At 42.0% G+C, this 19,755-nt stretch overlaps 1 protein-coding gene across 2 annotated transcripts in view; it reads left to right on the top strand.

The window, feature by feature from the left end:
* ATG7 (autophagy related 7) overlaps positions 1 to 19,755 on the top strand; it is a 582,165-nt gene that overhangs the window by 132,936 nt on the left and 429,474 nt on the right. For both annotated transcript variants that reach the window (XM_053721092.1, XM_053721093.1), the window contains one exon: positions 6,895 to 7,041. In XM_053721092.1, coding sequence (XP_053577067.1) covers positions 6,895 to 7,041 — 147 coding nt within the window. The remainder of the gene's footprint in view (positions 1 to 6,894; positions 7,042 to 19,755) is intronic.

Here is a 19,755-nt window from a genome sequence, read left to right on the forward strand (position 1 = left end):
ATGGTTGCTTCCATGGACATTTATTCCTTTTGCTTGTTTTCATCTGAGACCTCTACAGTTATGCATATTCAGACAATGTAACGGAGACCACTCGGATCTCTCTCAGAGGATAATTCTAGACTCCCTAATGAAAGACTCTCTATCCTGGTGGATCTTTCAGGATCATCTGTCTCAGGGAACATGCTTCCTGAGACCATCCTGGGTGATTGTGACAACAGATGCCAGCCTGTTGGGCTGGGGAGCAGTTTGGGGTTCCTTAAAGGCTCAGGGTCTCTGGACTCGAGAGGTGTCTTCTCTCCCAATACATATTCTAGAATCGAGAGCAATCTTCAATGCCCTAACAGCTTGGCCCTAATTGTGTTTGGTTCGGTTTATCAGATTCCAGTCGGACAGCTTCACCTTGGTGGCGTATATCAACCACCAGGGAGGGACTCAGAGTTCCTTAGCTATGAAGGAGGTCACTTGCATTCTCCAGTGGGTGGAGTCTCACAATTGTCTCATCTCTGCCATCCACATCCCAGGGGTGGACAACTAGGAAGCTGATTTTCTGAGCAGGTAGACCTTTCCCCCCCGGGGAGTGGGTTCTCCATCCAGAAGTATTCACAATGATAACCCTCAGGTGAGAGGTTCCGTAGTTGGATCTGATGGCGACTCATCTAAACGCCAAACTTCCAAGGTACGGGTCAAGATCAAGGGACCCACAAGCAGCTCTGATCGATGCTTTGGTGGTTCCTTGTCAATTCAGTCTTGCGTACCTGTTTCCTCCGTTTGCTCTCCTTCCTTGAGTAATTGCTCAAATCAAACAGGAGAGGGCGTCTGTGATTCTAATCGCCCCTGCCTGGCCTTGCAGGATATGGTTCGGAGATCTGGTGAAGATGTCATCTCTTCCCCCTTGGAGGTTGCCTTTGAGGGAAGGACCTTCTACTTCAGGGTTCCTTCCTCCGCCCAAATCTAGAGTCTCTGAAGCTGACTGCTTGGAGATTGAACGTCTAGTCTTTGCTAGGGGTGGTTTTTCTGAGAAGGACATTGATACCTTGCTTCTGGCTTGTAAACCTGTTACTCGCAACATTTACCATAAGGTATGGCATAAATACCTTTATTGGTGTGAATCGAAGGGTTTCTCTTGGATTTGGGTGAGGGTTCCCCGCATTTTTTTTTCTTCAGGATGGCTTGGAGAAAGGGGTGTCAGTCAGTACTCTGAAGGGTCAGATTTCTGCACTCTCTTTTCTTTTGCACAAACGTCTGGCAGATCTGATTTGATTAGTAAGACATTGTAATTAACCTCTCTAGCGCAGTGCTGCTTCTAGTTAAAGGGACAGGAAACCTTGATGTTTTCTTTGTTGAACCAGATAGAGCATGGAATTTTAAACAACTTTCTAATTTACTTCTATTATCAAATTTTCGTTGTTTTCTTGGTATCTTTTGTTGAAAAACAGGAATGTAAGCTCAGTAGAGTGCACGTGTCTGGAGCACTATATGGCAGAAGATTGCAAGAATGTTATCCATTTGCAAGAGCACTAGAGGGCAGCGCTATTTCCTGCAGTGTAGTGCTCCAGATGCTACCTAGGTATCGCTTGAGCGCAGAATTTCATGGGAACAAAGCAAATGAGATAATAGTAAGTAAATTGTATGCTCTGTCTGAATCACAAAATAATGTTTCATATCTCTTTAAACTCTCCTGTTCTGTGATGCTTCGGATATCCTTTGCTCAAGAAATAGCAATGCACATGAGTGAGCCAAGCACATGAGGCATCTGTGTGCAGCCACCAATCAGCAGCTACTGAGCCTAATTAGATATGCTTTTCAACAAAGGATATCAAGAAAATGATGCAAATTAGATAATAGAAGTAAATTGGAAAGTTCTTTAAAATGCCATGCTCTTTCTAAATCATGAAAGAAAGAAAAATTTTAAGTTTAGATGCCGGCCCAATTTTGGTGAACAACCTAGGTTGTCCTTGCTGATTGGTGGATAAATTTATCCACCAATCAAAAATTGCTGTCCAGAGTTCTGAACCAACAAAAAAGCTTAGATGCCTTCTTTTTCAAATAAAGATAGCAAGAGAACAAAGAAACATTGATAATAGGAGTAAATTAGAAAGTTACTTAAAATTGCATGCTCTGTCTGAATAACAAAAGAAAAAAATTGGGTTCAGTGTCCCTTTAAATTTGTGATGTGACATAAAAGTCGTAACTTGTCTGGACTGAGGACGTTACTGTAAATGGGACTTCCTGTTTTAATAAATCTAACATAACTCCTGATCCCATTGGCATTTCACCTTCAAATTTGGTACAGTTTTTTGAGTAATTGTATATATACAACATATTTTTTTTTTTTAAATTAAAAGAGCCATTTTAAAGAAAATGGCGGACAAAATATTGATGATCTAATCTCAAAGAGCTGTCCAACACATTTCCAGAGACACCTGACTTAGGTGCCCTGGTTACCGAAATACTAAATGCTAAAGTTAACAAGATGGTGAAACAAAATTGCAAATTTTGCACCCATATATCATCATAAATACAGAAGATATGGACCTACAATTGGGCATAGACTCATACCTCAGGTGACCCTTTTAGTATGCCAAATCTTCCAAAAATCAAAGAATGTGAGGTTGAAAAGTACCTCCTCACTGGTGGATTTCATACGGAATGGCCCATGAATGAAATAAATAAGATACCCGTATTATGTGTATAGCTTGTTAAATTGAAGTTAGATCATGTAAAGTTGTAGTAATATCATTACCAAATCAATGATAAGTATTTTATGCTCCTACTGTATACCATTTATGAATATATATTAGTTATTATGTTCAGTGTGAAAAGTTTGACCCATCTAATCTCAGATCTTAATAAATCTCTCTCACTCCTAGGGATACCTTTTGTAACCTACACCAGGTAATATTAGATTAATGACATTTTGAAAAAAATGTGCAGCAACACTAGTCAATGTTTTACCATGTAGCTGACCTGTTCTGCATTCTGAAAGTGGTGATAAAGTGCAAAAAAAAATATATTCTAATGTGCAGCTCTCTTTAAAGTCATTCTCTTATTTTAACTTATTACAGAATCCAGCTGGTAAAGCTCTGTAATTTTATCATCTTGTATCATCCTGTGACAGGAGCAGTGCACTTTCACTTAATAGAGAGCAGAAACATTACATTTTTGCAGTTTAAAAGTTACATTACAAATATAAACTCCAAAATGTAGGCGCCCAGTGTGAAGAGATAAAGCTTAACTAACTGATAATTGTACGTGGTTAAAATAAGAGAACAACTTTAAAGACAGCTGCAGTCACAGGAGGAAAACACAATAGCGTGGTGAGTCGTAACCATTCTATTGTAGTTGTACTCAGCAATTTAATGTCCCTTTAACAAGTTCCAATAACTACTGGCCACATTATCTTTATAATATTAGTCCTCTAATATTACACAAACTCACCAATTTGTTTTGTATTTTAACAAAATTATTGCAAGTGTTTTCTCTATATTTTACCGAAGCCCAGAGAGGCCTTGCATTTTTATTTTTTTTCTAACATGTTGAGAAAACAAGTTGTTTTGTTGACATAACAAACTTGTTGTATGGACATATTTACAAGACATAATAATCTGGTACAGAAAACTACACGTTAACATGCTCACAACATTTCTTTTGGTTGTAAAGTGTATCACCAGAATTTTTGTTGTTTTTTTTTTTTTTTTTTTTTTTTTAATAATTTTTATTGAGGTTTAATACATAATAAGACAATCAGGCGATAATACAAATGACATGCAAATTCAAGAAGAGTTAAACAAAATCTCCGGCTACAGACATGTCAAAATAGGAATACAAACATTGTCAAAGAATGCATATAGAAGAAAAAAACAAAAACAAAATTAACCTCATATTTTCTATGAAGGTGTGTCCCCTTAATATGTGATGGAATAAGAGCTAAAGTGTTCACCCCCGGAAATATATAGGGCCTCTCTTGGACACCCTGAAATAGCTTTAAAACACGGTGGGGGTCTTTGGGGGGAGGGTAGAAAAATAATAAAATGGGCCACTCTTGGACCCGAGAAATAAAACAGCAGACTATATCTTATATATGATCCAGAAGGAGCCCAGGGAAAAATTCTTCAAAGAGGAGACAGTGCATCAATCATACAAAGCTAGCTCACAGGGTTGCTCAGAAATTTTTTAACACATTGCCTAGTCCATTCTATAAGCTTGGCCGCAGTCTACAGGACAAGGACCGACACCCAGGCCCACGCGGGATCAAAGGGACTCTAAAGTTTGAGGCCCAGGGTGCCTCTATTTATGGCATTAAACAGTTAACATATACATTATTTAGAGAGACTATTGCATTGTTTCAGTGCCTGTACTATATATATTTTAAGAATTGATAGTGTTATATCCTAGGGTGGGAAAAACCTGATAAGGTAACAGCAATAACCATGCAATAATGCGCTCAACAGGACATGGGCAGCAGACTACCTTTTAACATTCTCAGCTGATAACATTACTAACCGTAGTCCACTTATGTGACCAAGTCCCAGGTAGGTCTAACGAAAAAACATAGCGAGTGGCGACATGGCTATGCAAACATTTAATCGCCTCAGTTTATAGGGGATTTTTACCCCGCAACAGACCTGAGATTCAGAGCGTCCCGTGAACTCTTGAATGAATCAGGTGAGGTGATCATTGCCGTACTGGATAGGGCTGCCGGTGACAGCATGCAGCTAAGCCACCCGGGGTAAAAGGCTGGCAAGTGGCGGTTCTCATGTTGCCCAAAGCTGACGGTCCATCTGTCAACTCCACTACCAGATCTAATCCTCCGGGATCAAAAAGCTGGCTCAGGTTGCCCTCGGGCTTGTCATACTCTGATGCTCCGCGATTCGAGTCTTCTGGAGGTCTGACTGACTGACGAACCACGATGGCCAGATGCCGTGCTGGGAAAGGGACTGTGTCACGATGACATCCAGGCTGTGCATAATTAGATCTCAGCAGGAATAACGTTTGAGGCGCTGCGAGTCCAATCTCCTGGAGAGGAACTTCAGCAGGAAATTTGGTAGGTCTGGGTGATAACTCGTCCGGAGTCAACTTGAAGTGGGGGTGGCCCTCATATTGGGAGCTTTTGGCATCTGTTAGGATTATATGGAGGCCAGCTACACTCTTCATGCTTTCGGCTGCAGCCTCTCCACACTCCACCTCCGGCTTCACTGAAACAGCCTCTGACATGGGTCCTACATAGGTGAGTAGGGGGCACTGGGGCACCGAAGCACCACCGCTTCCCTGCTGTAGTGAGGGTGATTCTGTTGGAGTAGGATGGTCTAAAGTACAGCCACTGCTATCATTAGGTTCTCTGCTCAGTGCAACTTCTATTGCGATTAGGTAGCCATCTAACAGGCAGCGTAGTTCCTCAAGAATAACTGTAGAAGACTCCATAGCAAGCGTGTACAGGAGGTGTCAGACAACGTATTTAGCACTCTGAGTAGTAAGGGCAGTGTGCAATAGGGAGCAGCTTCTTGGAAGATTGCAATTCAAAGAGTAAGATGCCCTTTAGAGTGAGAACTGCGCGTTCAAGCACAGCGAGTTTTGGGGACGGAACTGAGGCTTCAAGTTTAGGGGAAGGCCTCACATAGATAGTCCGGTACTGAGGGTGAATAAACCACGCCACAATCTAAAACCCTATATCTCAGATTTAGACGTCGTCAGCCAAGCTTCTCCACTGTGTTAAGCAGGATATCACAAAAGATACTTTGCAGAAATGAGAAATAGCAAAGAAAACTTGAGGAGCTGAAGCTCAGTGCGACCAGTAAGATGGCCGCCGCCCGGAAGTCCCCCAATTTTTGTTGTTTTAAAAGATAGATAATCCCTTAATTACCCATTCCCCAGTTTTGCATAAACAACACAGTTATAATAATACACTTTTCACCTCTGTGATTACCTTGTATCTAAGCCTCTGCAGACTGCCCCTTATTTCAGTTCTTTTGACAGACTTGCATTTTAGCCAATCAGTGCTCACTCATCAGTAAATTTACGTGCATGAGCTCAATTTTATCTATATGAAACACATGAACTAACACCCTCTAGTGGTGAAAAACAGTCAAAATGCATTTAGATTAGAGGCGGCCTTTAAGGTCTAAGAAATTAGCATATGAACCTCCTAGGTTTAGCTTTCAACTAAGAAGACCAAGAGAACAAAGCAAAATTGGTGATAAAAGTAAATTTGAAAGTTGTTTAAAATTACATGCCCTTTTTGAATCATGAAAGTTTTTTTTGGACTTGACTGTCCCTTTAAACAACTTTTCAATTTACTTTTATTATCATTTTATTATCAAATTTTCTTTGTTCTCTTGGTATTCTTTGTTGAAAGCTAAACCTTGGTATGCTCATATGCTAATTTCTAAGCCCTTGAAGGCCGCCTCTTATCTCAGGGAATTTTGACAGATTTTCACAGCTAGAGGGTGTTAGTTCATGTGTGCCATATAGATAATATTGTGTTCACACCGGTGGAGTTACCTAGGAGTCAGCACTGATTGGCTAAAATGCAAGTTTGTCAAAAGACCTGAAATAAGGGGGCAGTCTGCAGAGGCTTAGATACAAGGTAATCACAGGGGTAAAAATGTATTAATATAACCTTGCTGATTATGCAAAACTGGGAAATGGGTAATAAAGGGATTATATATATTTTTAAACAATAAAAATGCAGGAGTAGACTGTCCCTTTAACCAAATTTCTTTAAATTTTAATTTATAAATCACTTTTTTTATTGAACACTCAGTAATACTAACCCTAAATATATGTTGTTTAAGGCAGTTATTGAAGATTTCATTTGCAACTGATTTATTATTTTTTTCGTTACGTTAAAATACATATAATACTTGTGTGTTCTGTTTTCTTTTTTCTTCCATGTAGATTAAAGATTTTCAGAGGTTATATGATGACTTGTGCCTAAGAGAAGGATCATCTCCACAGCCCTACTTTTTAATACGTTATAACGAGAATTCAATCTCTATGGCACCATTAAAGACATTTCATGAATTCTACAACGATTCTGAGAAGGTGAGATTTTTTTGTCTTGTTCTATAATTAGAATTAATTAAACTAACACATATTAAAAAGTATTTTTTTGTGCTGCTCAGCATTTACATTAAATATTTGCTTACATGTATATTATGTATCTCTTTCTTTTACAAGATACGATGAATCCACGGATTTCATCCTTACTTGTGGGATATCGCATCCTGGTCAGCAGGAGGAGGCAAAGAGCTCCACAGCAGAGCTGCATAAATAGCTCTTCCCTTCCCTCCCAACCCAGTCATTCTCTTTGCCTGTGTTAGTGATAGGAAGAGGTAAAGTGAGGTGTTAGTTTAGATTCTTCAATCAAGAGTTTTTTATTTTTAAATGGTGCCAAAGTGTACTATTTTACTATAGGGCAGTTTCTGGAGTTATAGCCTTTAAGGCTATGGGAACTGGTGGGGTTTTAGCCTCACTGCGCCTCCCATAATTGTGCTGCTCTTTTGTGTATGGTCTTAGAGAATGTTAACTAAGACCCTTCTGCCTTCACAGGACCTCAGGAGGAAGAGTGGACCTCTTGACACTGTGAGATTATCGTGCTGTTCCTCAGCATGGAGGTAAGTGCAGTCTTTTATTTCTGGGGCTCTGCAGCATATCTCAGAACTGACTGTACTATGCCTTTTCTGTTAAGGGTTATGGGCTCGGCTAAGGGCTTCCCTTTTTAACAGGTGTGGGTTATCATTTTTATTAAAAAATGGGATAACGACATATTGAACTTTTCCCCAACTCATTCTGGCATTGAACATTCTAAGCCTAGAAGCGCTGGGATCTGTCTTAGGTTCAGTTGCTCTGATGCAACTGGCGATTCCCTAATTATGTTGTTTTGTGACATATGGAATATGGGGTTGACGCAGGGAGTAATGCCGGAGTCGGAGGGAGATAAAATATTCTCTATCGGACTCCGGTGTATGGCAATTTCAACTTTTTTTTCCCCGGGGTGTGTTGTGTACCGCCCACGAAGGGCGGGGCATAGTATTTGCGCACTTCAGCCGCGCAGTTGGTTTTGCTGAGGTATCCGGTCGGCAGCATTTCCTTACGGCTCCTAAGTCCGCTTGTTGCTAGTATCTACAAGCAATCTTAGGCACGCCGTTTTAGAAGATAGTTTTGAGCAGTGGAGTCAGGTAGATGCGGCGATGTGACTGTTAACTCTGGTGTGCCAGTGAGTTTTCTTTTAAGACAGTGTTGAGTGTGGGATAAAAACTTATACCGCAATTGCATTTTTATTTAATTAAGTACAGATCTGTAAAAACTGAGACAGTTTATTTTTAAAGAAACAGTGCACATGTTTTTTTGTTTGCATATACGTTTAGCTGATTACCATAATTGCCGGAGACACAACCAAGCTAGCTTTTGTTTACTGTTAGCATGGATGATCTTGAACACAGTACATGTCCTATGTGTTTAGATTCCATTGTGGAACCCCCGGTTACGTTTTGTCCCTCATGCATTGTGAGGGCTTTACAGTGTAAAGAGCAGATTTTCTTTAATAAAAATATGTCTAAGGATTGCTCTCAGAATGATGAGATTCAGGGTATGCCGCACCTTTCTCCCCAAGCGTAACAGCCTTTAACGCCCGCTCAAACGACGCTGTGTTCTTCAACGGTGTCTGCTTCATTCACTCTGTAGGATATGGCTACAGTTATGTCATCTACTCTTTCAGAGGTTTTATCTAATTTGCCTGTGTTTCAAGGCAAACGCAGTAGTAAAGAGGCCCATGTGGGCCATGCGACGTCTGATGCTTTAATGGCAATTTCCGATCTACCCTCCCAGGGCTCTGAATTGGGTTGTATGGAGGCTCTATCTGAGGGGGAACTTTCTGACTCAGGAAGTGCTTTGACCCAAACAGATTCGGACGTGATGTCTTTTAGATTTAAGCTTGAACACCTCCGCCTGTTACTACAAGAGGTTTTGATGACTCTAGACGACTGTGACTCTATTGTGGTCCCTCCAGAGAAATTGAGTAAGATGGGCAGATATTTGGAGGTCCCTTCTTATTCTGACATTTGCCCTGTTCCTAAGAGAACTTCAGAGATTATTGCTAGGGAATGGGAAAGACCGGGTATCCCGTTCTCCCCTTCTATTTTTAAGAAAATGTACCCTATAGCTGACACCGTTCGGGATTCTTGGCAGACGGTCCCTAAGGTGGAGGGAGCTATTTCTACTCTGGCTAAGCATACGACTATTCCTATCGAGGACAGTTGTGCTTTCAAAGACCCTATGGATAAGAAATTGGAGGGTCTCCTCAAAAAACTATTTGTTTATCAAGGGTTTTTTTTTTTTTTTTAATATATTTTTATTGAGGTATAATGAAAGGCATACATCATTTATGTAAATTTTTGCACTACATGTTACATGCGATAAAAGCTTCAATGCTCCTGGAGTAGCAAAATAAACACATAAGAAATGAGAAGAAAAACAACAGTTTACATACCATGTAGACATTGTATATAGAGGATGCTCAACACTAAGAGACCTTCTAAAAGCATTAAGGTAGAGGAAGGCAGATATAGGCCAGAAAGGCCATCTTTGGATCTCATCATTATACCTCGGTTTTGTGACATTTAAAATGTAGAATGTAACATATTGAATATGCTGTAACAAAATCAAAATCATCTTACTAATAATAAGCAGGAACCATATTAGAGCCTTCCGGCCCACACATCAAGGTATTAACTGCTATATATCTGGTCTCAAAAAGGCCCCTGATATATGTTGAAAGAAGAAAAAACTCAGCAGGTACAAGTCAAGCAGATCTAATAGTCTGATCAAAATAGGTGGGTTCCGTATTATGGTGCAATATGGAATAGAAAGAGATACTAAGGGGGTGATGGAAGGTGCGGTATAAGCAAGAGAAACCGCTTTTTTAATTCTCCTAAAACTAGGAGACATATTATGGAATAGTAGGGGGGGGTGGGGTGGTAAGATAAATACAATGAATGGAATATATGCCAAAGGAGACTTTCAAGGTGTAGGGCGCCACTTATATAATGTTCCTATGTTGAGGAGGAGAGCAAGTGAAACTGTAAGGGAGACAGGGTGTGTATAGCGATTATAGACTCAGCTAGCTAGTATTATTGATCAGTCCTGCTGATCTAAATAAAGTAGGTAAAGTCAGTACCTTGGTATTGCGAGTAAATACTAAGAGAATAAATAGGTTGCGGTAATTCTTTTGCATCCATGGTGAAAAAGGTTTTACTAGGGATGTTGTACAGTTGACAATTGGTTGGCCTATGTAAACTAAATATAGACATCATTAAACTTTGGGGGGGATCAGAGTTATTACCATTGTGAGGCATGATTAGAACACACTGAAGAATTTTTGTTCTGGGAGTTAGTCTTATAGGGTGCAAAATGATAAGCTAAACTTAGTGAGGAAGGGGAAGGGTGTGTAAATCATTCTTATATACTAAGATAGTGCTTGGTATTGGGGAGATACAGTTACATACATATAGTATTTTCGCCAGTTTAATATAAAAGTACCATTGTAGCAATGTTGCTTCTATGGGAATACAGGATAGGGGCATAAATCAGCCTTTATGGCAATAATATATCTTAGCTACCATGTTAGTTGGATATGGGCCCTATATCCAACAATAGGCTATTGTGTCAAAGTTAATTGCCCCCTTCCCATATGTATAGTAGATAGGCAGCTACCAGTGTCTCAACATGTCAGAACAACTTAAACTTATATGAGCATAGAAAAGAAAAGTATACATTCTCAGAGTAGTAATATGAAAGGCAATACATATGTAGGTGGGGACATACCACACATCAACAGCAAACAGTATAAAACAATCGCATAACTGTAACAGGGTGGGATGTAGAGCACATACTTATTGTATATCTAGAAAACCTTTAGGTACTCTATGAAATAAAACTAGGTTAACATGCATAAGTCAAACATTAGCAGCAAACCCGCTTGCATGCATAATAGGTAGAGATGAGATAAGGTAACTGTCTGTGACTGGTATACCGCCTATTATCTATTAACATATCTACACATATTTGGCTTATGATAGCAGAAAAATATACACACTTCTAATTACCCCTAATTAGCATTGAAAGCACAAAAATGTCGGTCTAAAAGACCGGTATAGTGATAGGGTTACAGTGTATTCAGAGGCAGCAAACACACATGCCCGCAATTAAATGTAAAATATTAAGTAGAGCAGTCACATAAAGTAGCGGCCAGACATTTTGCCAATGTCATGCTTGGGAGATAATTAACCCCTTGGAAGCAGTGTGGAACACTAAAGCCCTGTGTATCCATAACGGTTGTGGGGAGTAATTAGAGCAAACTCAGGATCGGCAAACACCCGTGCCCCGAGAATAAATGCAGGTTATTTCCCCAACACACAAGAAGGTTTCACAGGGTGTACACAGGGTAACTAGAACTATTTAAAGGGCAACAAACATCTGTCCATCTAAGTGCAGTTAGCCGTTAACTATATACATGTCTTGTTGCAGCAGTGTCTCTCAATGTGTAGGCTGTATCCAATGTCAGAACATGCAATGGAGAGTATTGCTGCATAGTCAAGAAAGCCACTGTGGAAACATTAGCAGCTTAGCAATACGGGTAGCTTTCCTAGCCAACTCCCACTTTAAGTACTTGTACTGGAAGCTTCAGGAGCCATGAGTTGATGATACAACCTGTGTCCTGCACCCCAGACAGGGACCAGCAGGTTATTGACAAACAATAGTCACGCTCAAGCCTTGTGCCCAGATTAGCCCCATACCATATTGGGAAGTGTGTGTCAGTAGTGGCTCTCTTAAACCGCTATAGAGCGCATCTGATTGAGAGTCCTGCTGTTTAGTAGCAAAGCCCAACTCCTCACTAGCTTCTCGCCTCACGAAGTCCCTTTCAATACAACGTAATGAGGAATGCCCTGGCGGTAGGATTAAAGATGGCGACTGCCGCGGGCTCGTTGTATCCTCTCCTTGTTGATCTTTGTCGGCTGTCAGGGCAGTTGGAGCAGAAGTGTGAGCCACAAGAGGCTTAAAAACCTCAACTACTGCATCCAAAGAGCGTTGTTGTGGCGGTCTACAGGGAGTGCAGAATTATTAGGCAAATGAGTATTTTGACCACATCATCCTCTTTATGCATGTTGTCTTACTCCAAGCTGTATAGGCTCGAAAGCCTACTACCAATTAAGCATATTAGGTGATGTGCATCTCTGTAATAAGAAGGGGTGTGGTCAAATGACATCAACACCCTATATCAGGTGTGCATAATTATTAGGCAACTTCCTTTCCTTTGGCAAAATGGGTCAAAAGAAGGACTTGACAGGCTCAGAAAAGTAAAAAATAGTGAGATATCTTGCAGAGGGATGCAGCACTCTTAAAATTGCAAAGCTTCTGAAGCGTGATCATCGAACAATCAAGCGTTTCATTCAAAATAGTCAACAGGGTCGCAAGAAGTGTGTGGAAAAACCAAGGTGCAAAATAACTGCCCATGAACTGAGAAAAGTCAAGCGTGCAGCTGCCAAGATGCCACTTGCCACCAGTTTGGCCATATTTCAGAGCTGCAACATCACTGGAGTGCCCAAAAGCACAAGGTGTGCAATACTCAGAGACATGGCCAAGGTAAGAAAGGCTGAAAGACGACCACCACTGAACAAGGCACACAAGCTGAAATGTCAAGACTGGGCCAAGAAATATCTCAAGACTGATTTTTCTAAGGTTTTATGGACTGATGAAATAAGAGTGAGTCTTGATGGGCCAGATGGATGGGCCCGTGGCTGGATTGGTAAAGGGCAGAGAGCTCCAGTCCGACTCAGACGCCAGCAAGGTGGAGGTGGAGTACTGGTTTGGGCTGGTATCATCAAAGATGAGCTTGTGGGGCCTTTTCGGGTTGAGGATGGAGTCAAGCTCAACTCCCAGTCCTACTGCCAGTTTCTGGAAGACACCTTCTTCAAGCAGTGGTACAGGAAGAAGTCTGCATCCTTCAAGAAAAACATGATTTTCATGCAGGACAATGCTCCATCACACGCGTCCAAGTACTCCACAGCGTGGCTGGCAAGAAAGGGTATAAAAGAAGAAAATCTAATGACATGGCCTCCTTGTTCACCTGATCTGAACCCCATTGAGAACCTGTGGTCCATCATCAAATGTGAGATTTACAAGGAGGGAAAACAGTACACCTCTCTGAACAGTGTCTGGGAGGCTGTGGTTGCTGCTGCACGCAATGTTGATGGTGAACAGATCAAAACACTGACAGAATCCATGGATGGCAGGCTTTTGAGTGTCCTTGCAAAGAAAGGTGGCTATATTGGTCACTGATTTGTTTTTGTTTTGTTTTTGAATGTCAGAAATGTATATTTGTGAATGTTGAGATGTTATATTGGTTTCACTGGTAAAAATAAATAATTGAAATGGGTATATATTTGTTTTTTGTTAAGTTGCCTAATAATTATGCACAGTAATAGTCACCTGCACACACAGATATCCCCCTAAAATAGCTATAACTAAAAACAAACTAAAAACTACTTCCAAAACTATTCAGCTTTGATATTAATGAGTTTTTTGGGTTCATTGAGAACTTGGTTGTTGTTCAATAATAAAATTAATCCTCAAAAATACAACTTGCCTAATAATTCTGCACTCCCTGTAGTAGTTCTGTTAACTGAGACAGAAAAAGCGCGGCCATGTATGCCTGCACTCGTTATCACAATAAAAGGCAGAAAGCAGGGATTGCAAAAATCGAGGTGTTTAGCACTGCAAAGGTCCCCCAGCAGCATTCAAGAGATAACTGTCAATAGGAATCTCCAAGGAAAAGCCAAAAGTAGATAAAATATGATGGATAGCCGTGCAAAATTATTATATATAGTAGGAGCTCTTGATATGTGCGTCTTGCTCCGATGGCAGCTGGCTCCGCCCTCCAAAACTTCATCAAGGGTTTCTATTGCAACTGGCAGCCTGCATTGTGACGGTTACGACTGCGGCTGTCTTTTGGTTTGAGGCCCTAGAAGAGTCTCTTAGGACTGAGACTTCTTTGGAAGAAATACAGGATAGAATTAAGGCTCTTAAATTGGCTAATTCCTTTACTACGGATGCAGCCTTTCAGATCACCAAATTGGCGGCTAAGAGTTTGGGATTCTCCATCTTAGCACGCAGAGCCTTATGGCTAAATTCTTGGTCTGCGGATGTTTCCTCTAAATCTAAGCTTTTGGCTATTCCTTACAAGGGAAAGACCCTGTTTGGGCCTGACTTGAAGGAGATCATCTCTGACATTACGGGAGGTAAGGGACACCTCCTCCCTCAAGATAAAACATCCAAGCAAAAGGGTAGACTGAGTAATTTTCGTTCCTTTCAAAATTTCAAAGGAGTCCCCTCTTCCTCTTCCACTAAACAGGAAGGGAATTATTCACAAGCCGAGTCCACCTGGAGACCCAACCAGGCTTGGAACAAGGGTTAACAACCCAAGAAGCCAGCTGCTGCTACCAAGACAGCATGAAGAGGTGGCCCCCGATCCGGGACCGGATCTAGTAGGGGGCAGACTTTCTCACTTTGTCCAGGCTTGGATAACGGACGTTCAGGATCCCTGGACAATAGAAATCATGTCTCAAGGGTATCAGATGGAGTTCAAAAATTCCTTCCCCAGAGGAAGGTTTCTTCTTTCACAATTATCTGTCGACCAGATAAAAAGAGAGGCGTTCTTACGCTGAGTAAGAGATCACTCCTCCATGGGAGTAATATGCCCCATTCCAATTCAGGAACAGGGGCAGGGGTTTTACTCAAATCTCTTTGTAGTTCCCAAAAAAGAAGGAACGTTCCGACCTATTTTAGATCTTAAAAGTCTAAACAAGTTTCTCAGAGTTCCATCCTTCAAGATGGAAACTATTCGGACCATTCTCCCATTGATCCAGGAGGGTCAATATATGACTACCGTGGATCTAAAGGATGCATATCTTCATGCTCCTATCCACAGAGATCATCACAAGTTCCTAAGGTTTGCCTTTCTGGACAAACATTTTCAGTTCGTGGCCCTTCCTTTCAATCTGGCCACGGCACCCAGAATTTTCACAAAGGTTCTGGGGTTTCTGCTGGCGGTTCTCAGGCCGTGGGGCATTGCAGTGGCGCCTTATCTGGACGATATTCTGATCCAGGCGTTGTCTTATCAGCTAGCAAAGTCCCATACAGACATTGTTCTGTCCTTTCTAAGGACTCACAGATGGAAGGTGGAGTTTGCTAATTCCACAGACAAGGGTTCCTTTACTGGGAACACTAATCGACTCTCTATCCATGAAGATCTTTTTGACGGAAGTCAGAAAGTTAAAGATTATGAATTCTGAGCCGATCCCTTCAGTCCAATCCTCAGCCGTCAGTGGCTCAGTGCATGGAGGTAATTGGATTGATGGTGGCAGCAATGGACATCATTCCGTTTGCTCGTTTCCATCTCAGACCTCTACAACTGAGCATGCTCAGACAATGGAATGGAGATTATGCCAATTTGTCTCCTCAAATTGATCTAGATCAGGAGACAAGGGACTCTCTTCTGTGGTGGTTGTCGCTGGATCATCTGTCCCAGGGGACATGCTTCCGCAGACCCTCATGGGAGATAGTGACAATGGATGCCATTCTGATAGGATGGGGAGCAGTCTGGAATTCCTTGAAGGCTCAAGGTGTATGGACTCGGTCGGATTTTCTCTGCTTCCCATCAACATTCTGGAGTTGAGGGCAATATTCAATGCGCTTCAGGCTTGGCCTCAGTTGGCTTCGACCAAATTCATCAGATTCCAGTCGGACAACATTACGACTGTAGCTTACATCAATCATCAGAGAGGAACAAGGAGTTCCTTCGCGATGACAGAAGTAGTCAGGATAGTTCAGTGGGCGGAGAATCACTCTTGTTATCTGTCGGCAATCCACATCCCAGGAGTGGACAATTGGGAGGCGGATTTTTTGAGCAGACAGACGTTTCATCTGGGGGAATGGGAACTCCATCCGGAGGTGTTTGCCAACCTGATTCTCAGATGGGGCAGACCGGAACTGGATCTTATGGCGTCTCGTCAGAATGCCAAGTTCCCGAGATACGGGTCCAGGTCCAGGGATCCTCAGGCCGAACTGGTAGATGCATTGGCAGTGCCTTGGTCGTTCAACCTAGCTTATGTGTTCCCTCCATTTGCTCTCCTTCCCCGGGTGATTGCTCGAGTCAAACAGAAGAGGGCTTCGGTGATTCTCATCACTCCTGCGTGGCCTCGCAGGACTTGGTATGCCGATCTGGTGGACATGTCCTCTCTGCCACCGTGGAAGCTTCCATTGAGGCAGGAACTTCTCATTCAGGGACCCTTCCATCATCCGAATCTAATTTCTCTGCAGCTGACTGCTTGGAGATTGAACGCTTGATTTTATCTAAGTGAGGGTTCTCTGATTCGGTCATTGATACCTTGATTCAGGCACGTAAGCCTGTTACTAGAAAAATTTACCATAAGATATGGCGTAAATATCTTTATTGGTGCGAATCCAAGGGCTACTCATGGAGTAGGGTTAGGATTCCCAGGATTTTATCGTTTCTCCAAGAAGGATTGGAGAAAGGGTTGTCAGCAAGTTCCTTAACCCTTTGAGTGCCAAGCACTTTCCCACCTGGGTGCTAATATTTTTTTAAGTTTTTTTTTATTTTTTTTTATTTTTTGAACACATCTTTTTTTAACTTTTTTCTCAGACCCCCAAGACTTACACTGTTGGAAAGGTTAGGCGATTACCTTTCCAATGGTGGGTCTTGGGGGTCTGTAGCTGCTTAGATGCCTGAGATACAGGCTTCTAAGCAGCATGCCCCCTGCTCCTATACTTAACATTGTTAAGTATAAATAAAGTTGCGCATTGACGTCATCACGTTATTGCGCGTGACGTCACCACGAAAAACGGGAAGCCCCGGCGATGCCTGTCACTCTACAGGCATGATCGCCGGGGTAGGAGCGGGTGGGAGCCCCAAGATCTCCCTCAAGATGGGAGAATGCTAGTGAAGGCTCTGAGCCGTCATTAGCACCAGAGTGGGAAACTCTGTGACAGCTCAGTGCCGTCATTAGCACTCAAAGGGTTAAAGGGACAGATTTCTGCTTTGTCTATTTTGCTACACAAGCGTCTGGCAGATGTTCCAGATGTTCAATCTTTTTGTCAGGCTCTGACTAGAATCAGGCCTGTGTTTAGACCAATTGCTCCTCCTTGGAGTTTGAATTTAGTTCTTAATGTTCTTCAAGGGGTTCCGTTTGAACCTATGCATTCCATAGATATTAAAGTGTCAGTAAACCTCAAAAATAATGTTATATAATTCTGCACATAGTGCAGAATTATATAACATTATATTAGCCTTATCTTTATAAAACATAATATTCCCTTTGATTTTTTTAAAACAATTACAGTTTTTCAGACCCGCTCTCTGTGCTCTCAGACAGAGCAGGAGCGAGCTACACTGTGTATAATGGCGCGGTCGGGCCGGGCAGTGACTATACAGCTGGCCCGATGCGCTGTGTGAAAAAAACAGACCCGCTCAGAAGAGCACAGAGAGCGGGTCTGAAAAACTGTAATTGTTTTAAAAAAAATCAAAGGGAATATTATGTTTTATAAAGATAAGGCTAATATAATGTTATATAATTCTGCACTATGTGCAGAATTATATAACATTATTTTTGAGGTTTACTGTCCCTTTAAGTTATTATCTTGGAAAGTTTTATTTTTGGTTGCTATTTCTTCTGCTCGGAGAGTTTCTGAGCTTTCGGCATTACAATGTGATTCTCCTTATCTTATTTTCCATGCAGATAAGGTAGTGTTGCGTACTAAACCTGGTTTTCTTCCTAAGGTTGTTTCAAATAAGAATATTAATCAGGAAATTGTTGTTCCTTCCTTGTGTCCTAATCCTTCTTCTAAGAAGGAGCGACTGTTACATAATTTGGACGTGGTCTGTGCCTTGAAGTTTTACTTACAGGCAACTAAGGAGTTTCGTCAATCTTCTTCCCTGTTTGTTGTTTTTTCTGGGAAGTGTAGGGGTCAGAAAGCTACGGCTACCTCTCTTTCTTTTTGGCTGAAGAGTATCATCCGTTTTGCATATGAAACTGCTGGACAGCAGCCTCCCGAACGAATTACGGCTCATTCCACTAGGGCTGTGGCTTCCTCATGGGCATTTAAACATGATGCTTCTGTGGAACAGATTTGCAAAGCTGCGACTTGGTCTTCTCTTCACACTTTTTTAAAATTTTACAAATTTGATACTTTTGCCTCATCCGAGGCTGTTTTTGGGAGGAAAGTTCTTCGAGCAGTGGTGCCTTCCGTTTAGGTTCCCTGTCTTGTCCCTCCCGTTTCATCAGTGTCCTATAGCTTTGGTATTGTATTCCACAAGTAAGGATGAAATCCGTGGACTCATCGTATCTTGTAAAAGAAAAGGGAAATTTATTCTTACCTGATAAATTTGTTTCTTTTACGATACGATGAGTCCACGGCCCTCCCTGTTTTTATGAGACAGGTCTTTATTTTTGTTAACCTTCAGTCACCTCTGCTTCTTGGCTTTTCCTTTCTCTTCCTAACTTCGGTCGAATGACTGGCTTGGGAGGGAAGGGAGGAGCTATTTATGCAGCTCTGCTGTGGAGCTCTTTGCCTCCTCCTGCTGACCAGGAGGCGATATCCCAGGAGTAAGGATGAAATCCCTGGACTCATCGTATCGTAAAAGAAACAAATTTATCTGGTAAGAATAAATTTCCCTTTTTTTCCTAGTGCCCAGTAACTGAAATGAATTATGTTTATTTTCTTCTTAAAAGGGAAAAGTCCACAGCAGCATTCATTACTTTTGGGAAATACAGAACCTGGCCACCAGGAGGAGGCAAAGACACCCCAGCCAAAGGCTGAAATACCTCCCCCACTTCTGCAAGGTGTAGCTATTCCTAGGCTCATAGCCTTTACGGAACATAACAGCCTTCTTTTTATGTTGCAGTCTCTTAAGATTGTGCGCCCTTTTTGTGACTGGCATGGTGCACCTTGTGAGGGGTGCGGTTACGTTGTTTTTCACTTCTGTATGCTGACTGTGTGCGTCCAAGAGAGTCTAGCTTGTGGGTTGTCTGATTCACTGGAGGTGGTGTGTGCCCCAGCCATTGGGGGTGTTAAAGGGTGCCAGTTAGCTTTTGTCATTTTTGTAAATTACAAGATTATGGAGACAAGGATGCCTTCGATACGGAGAATGCGTCTTGCGATGAATATGAAATGGCCCGGGTAATCAATGTCCATCAGTTATGTTCCAATTGCCGTTCTAGAGTCCTCTCTTCTCCCGAAGCAGGGAGCTTAGAGTGCGTTGAGTCATCCGCCTCCGAGGTGTCCATGACCCATGAGGTGTGTATCCCAGACCCTTTTCTGGCTACGCATGCAGGTGTCCCTATGGCCCTTACTCCTTCTCCGGAGGGTGGCTTGTTTCCTTCAGAGGTTACGGCACGGTTCCACATGGCCATTTCTATGGCTCTGTCTCATTTATATCTCCCAAGTGAAGTATTTCTACAATACTGCCCGGGTTCTGTTAACCAAGGCCCGTCGAGCGTGGGATCGCCCGATTTAGTTTGGCCTTCTGGGGAAGCGATGGCCCCTGAGGCTTCAGGTGCCCCAATCTCGGGGGCCAGGGTCTTCAGTTGATCCTGCGAGGGATGATTTTGCCTTCCGTTATGGGCTGGCTCGCCTGCGTGTTCTTTTAAGACATGTTTTGGCAATGCTGGAGGATCCCAGTCC

Source organism: Bombina bombina, chromosome 7 (genome assembly GCF_027579735.1).
Source record: "Bombina bombina isolate aBomBom1 chromosome 7, aBomBom1.pri, whole genome shotgun sequence".
Lineage (NCBI taxonomy): Eukaryota > Metazoa > Chordata > Amphibia > Anura > Bombinatoridae > Bombina > Bombina bombina.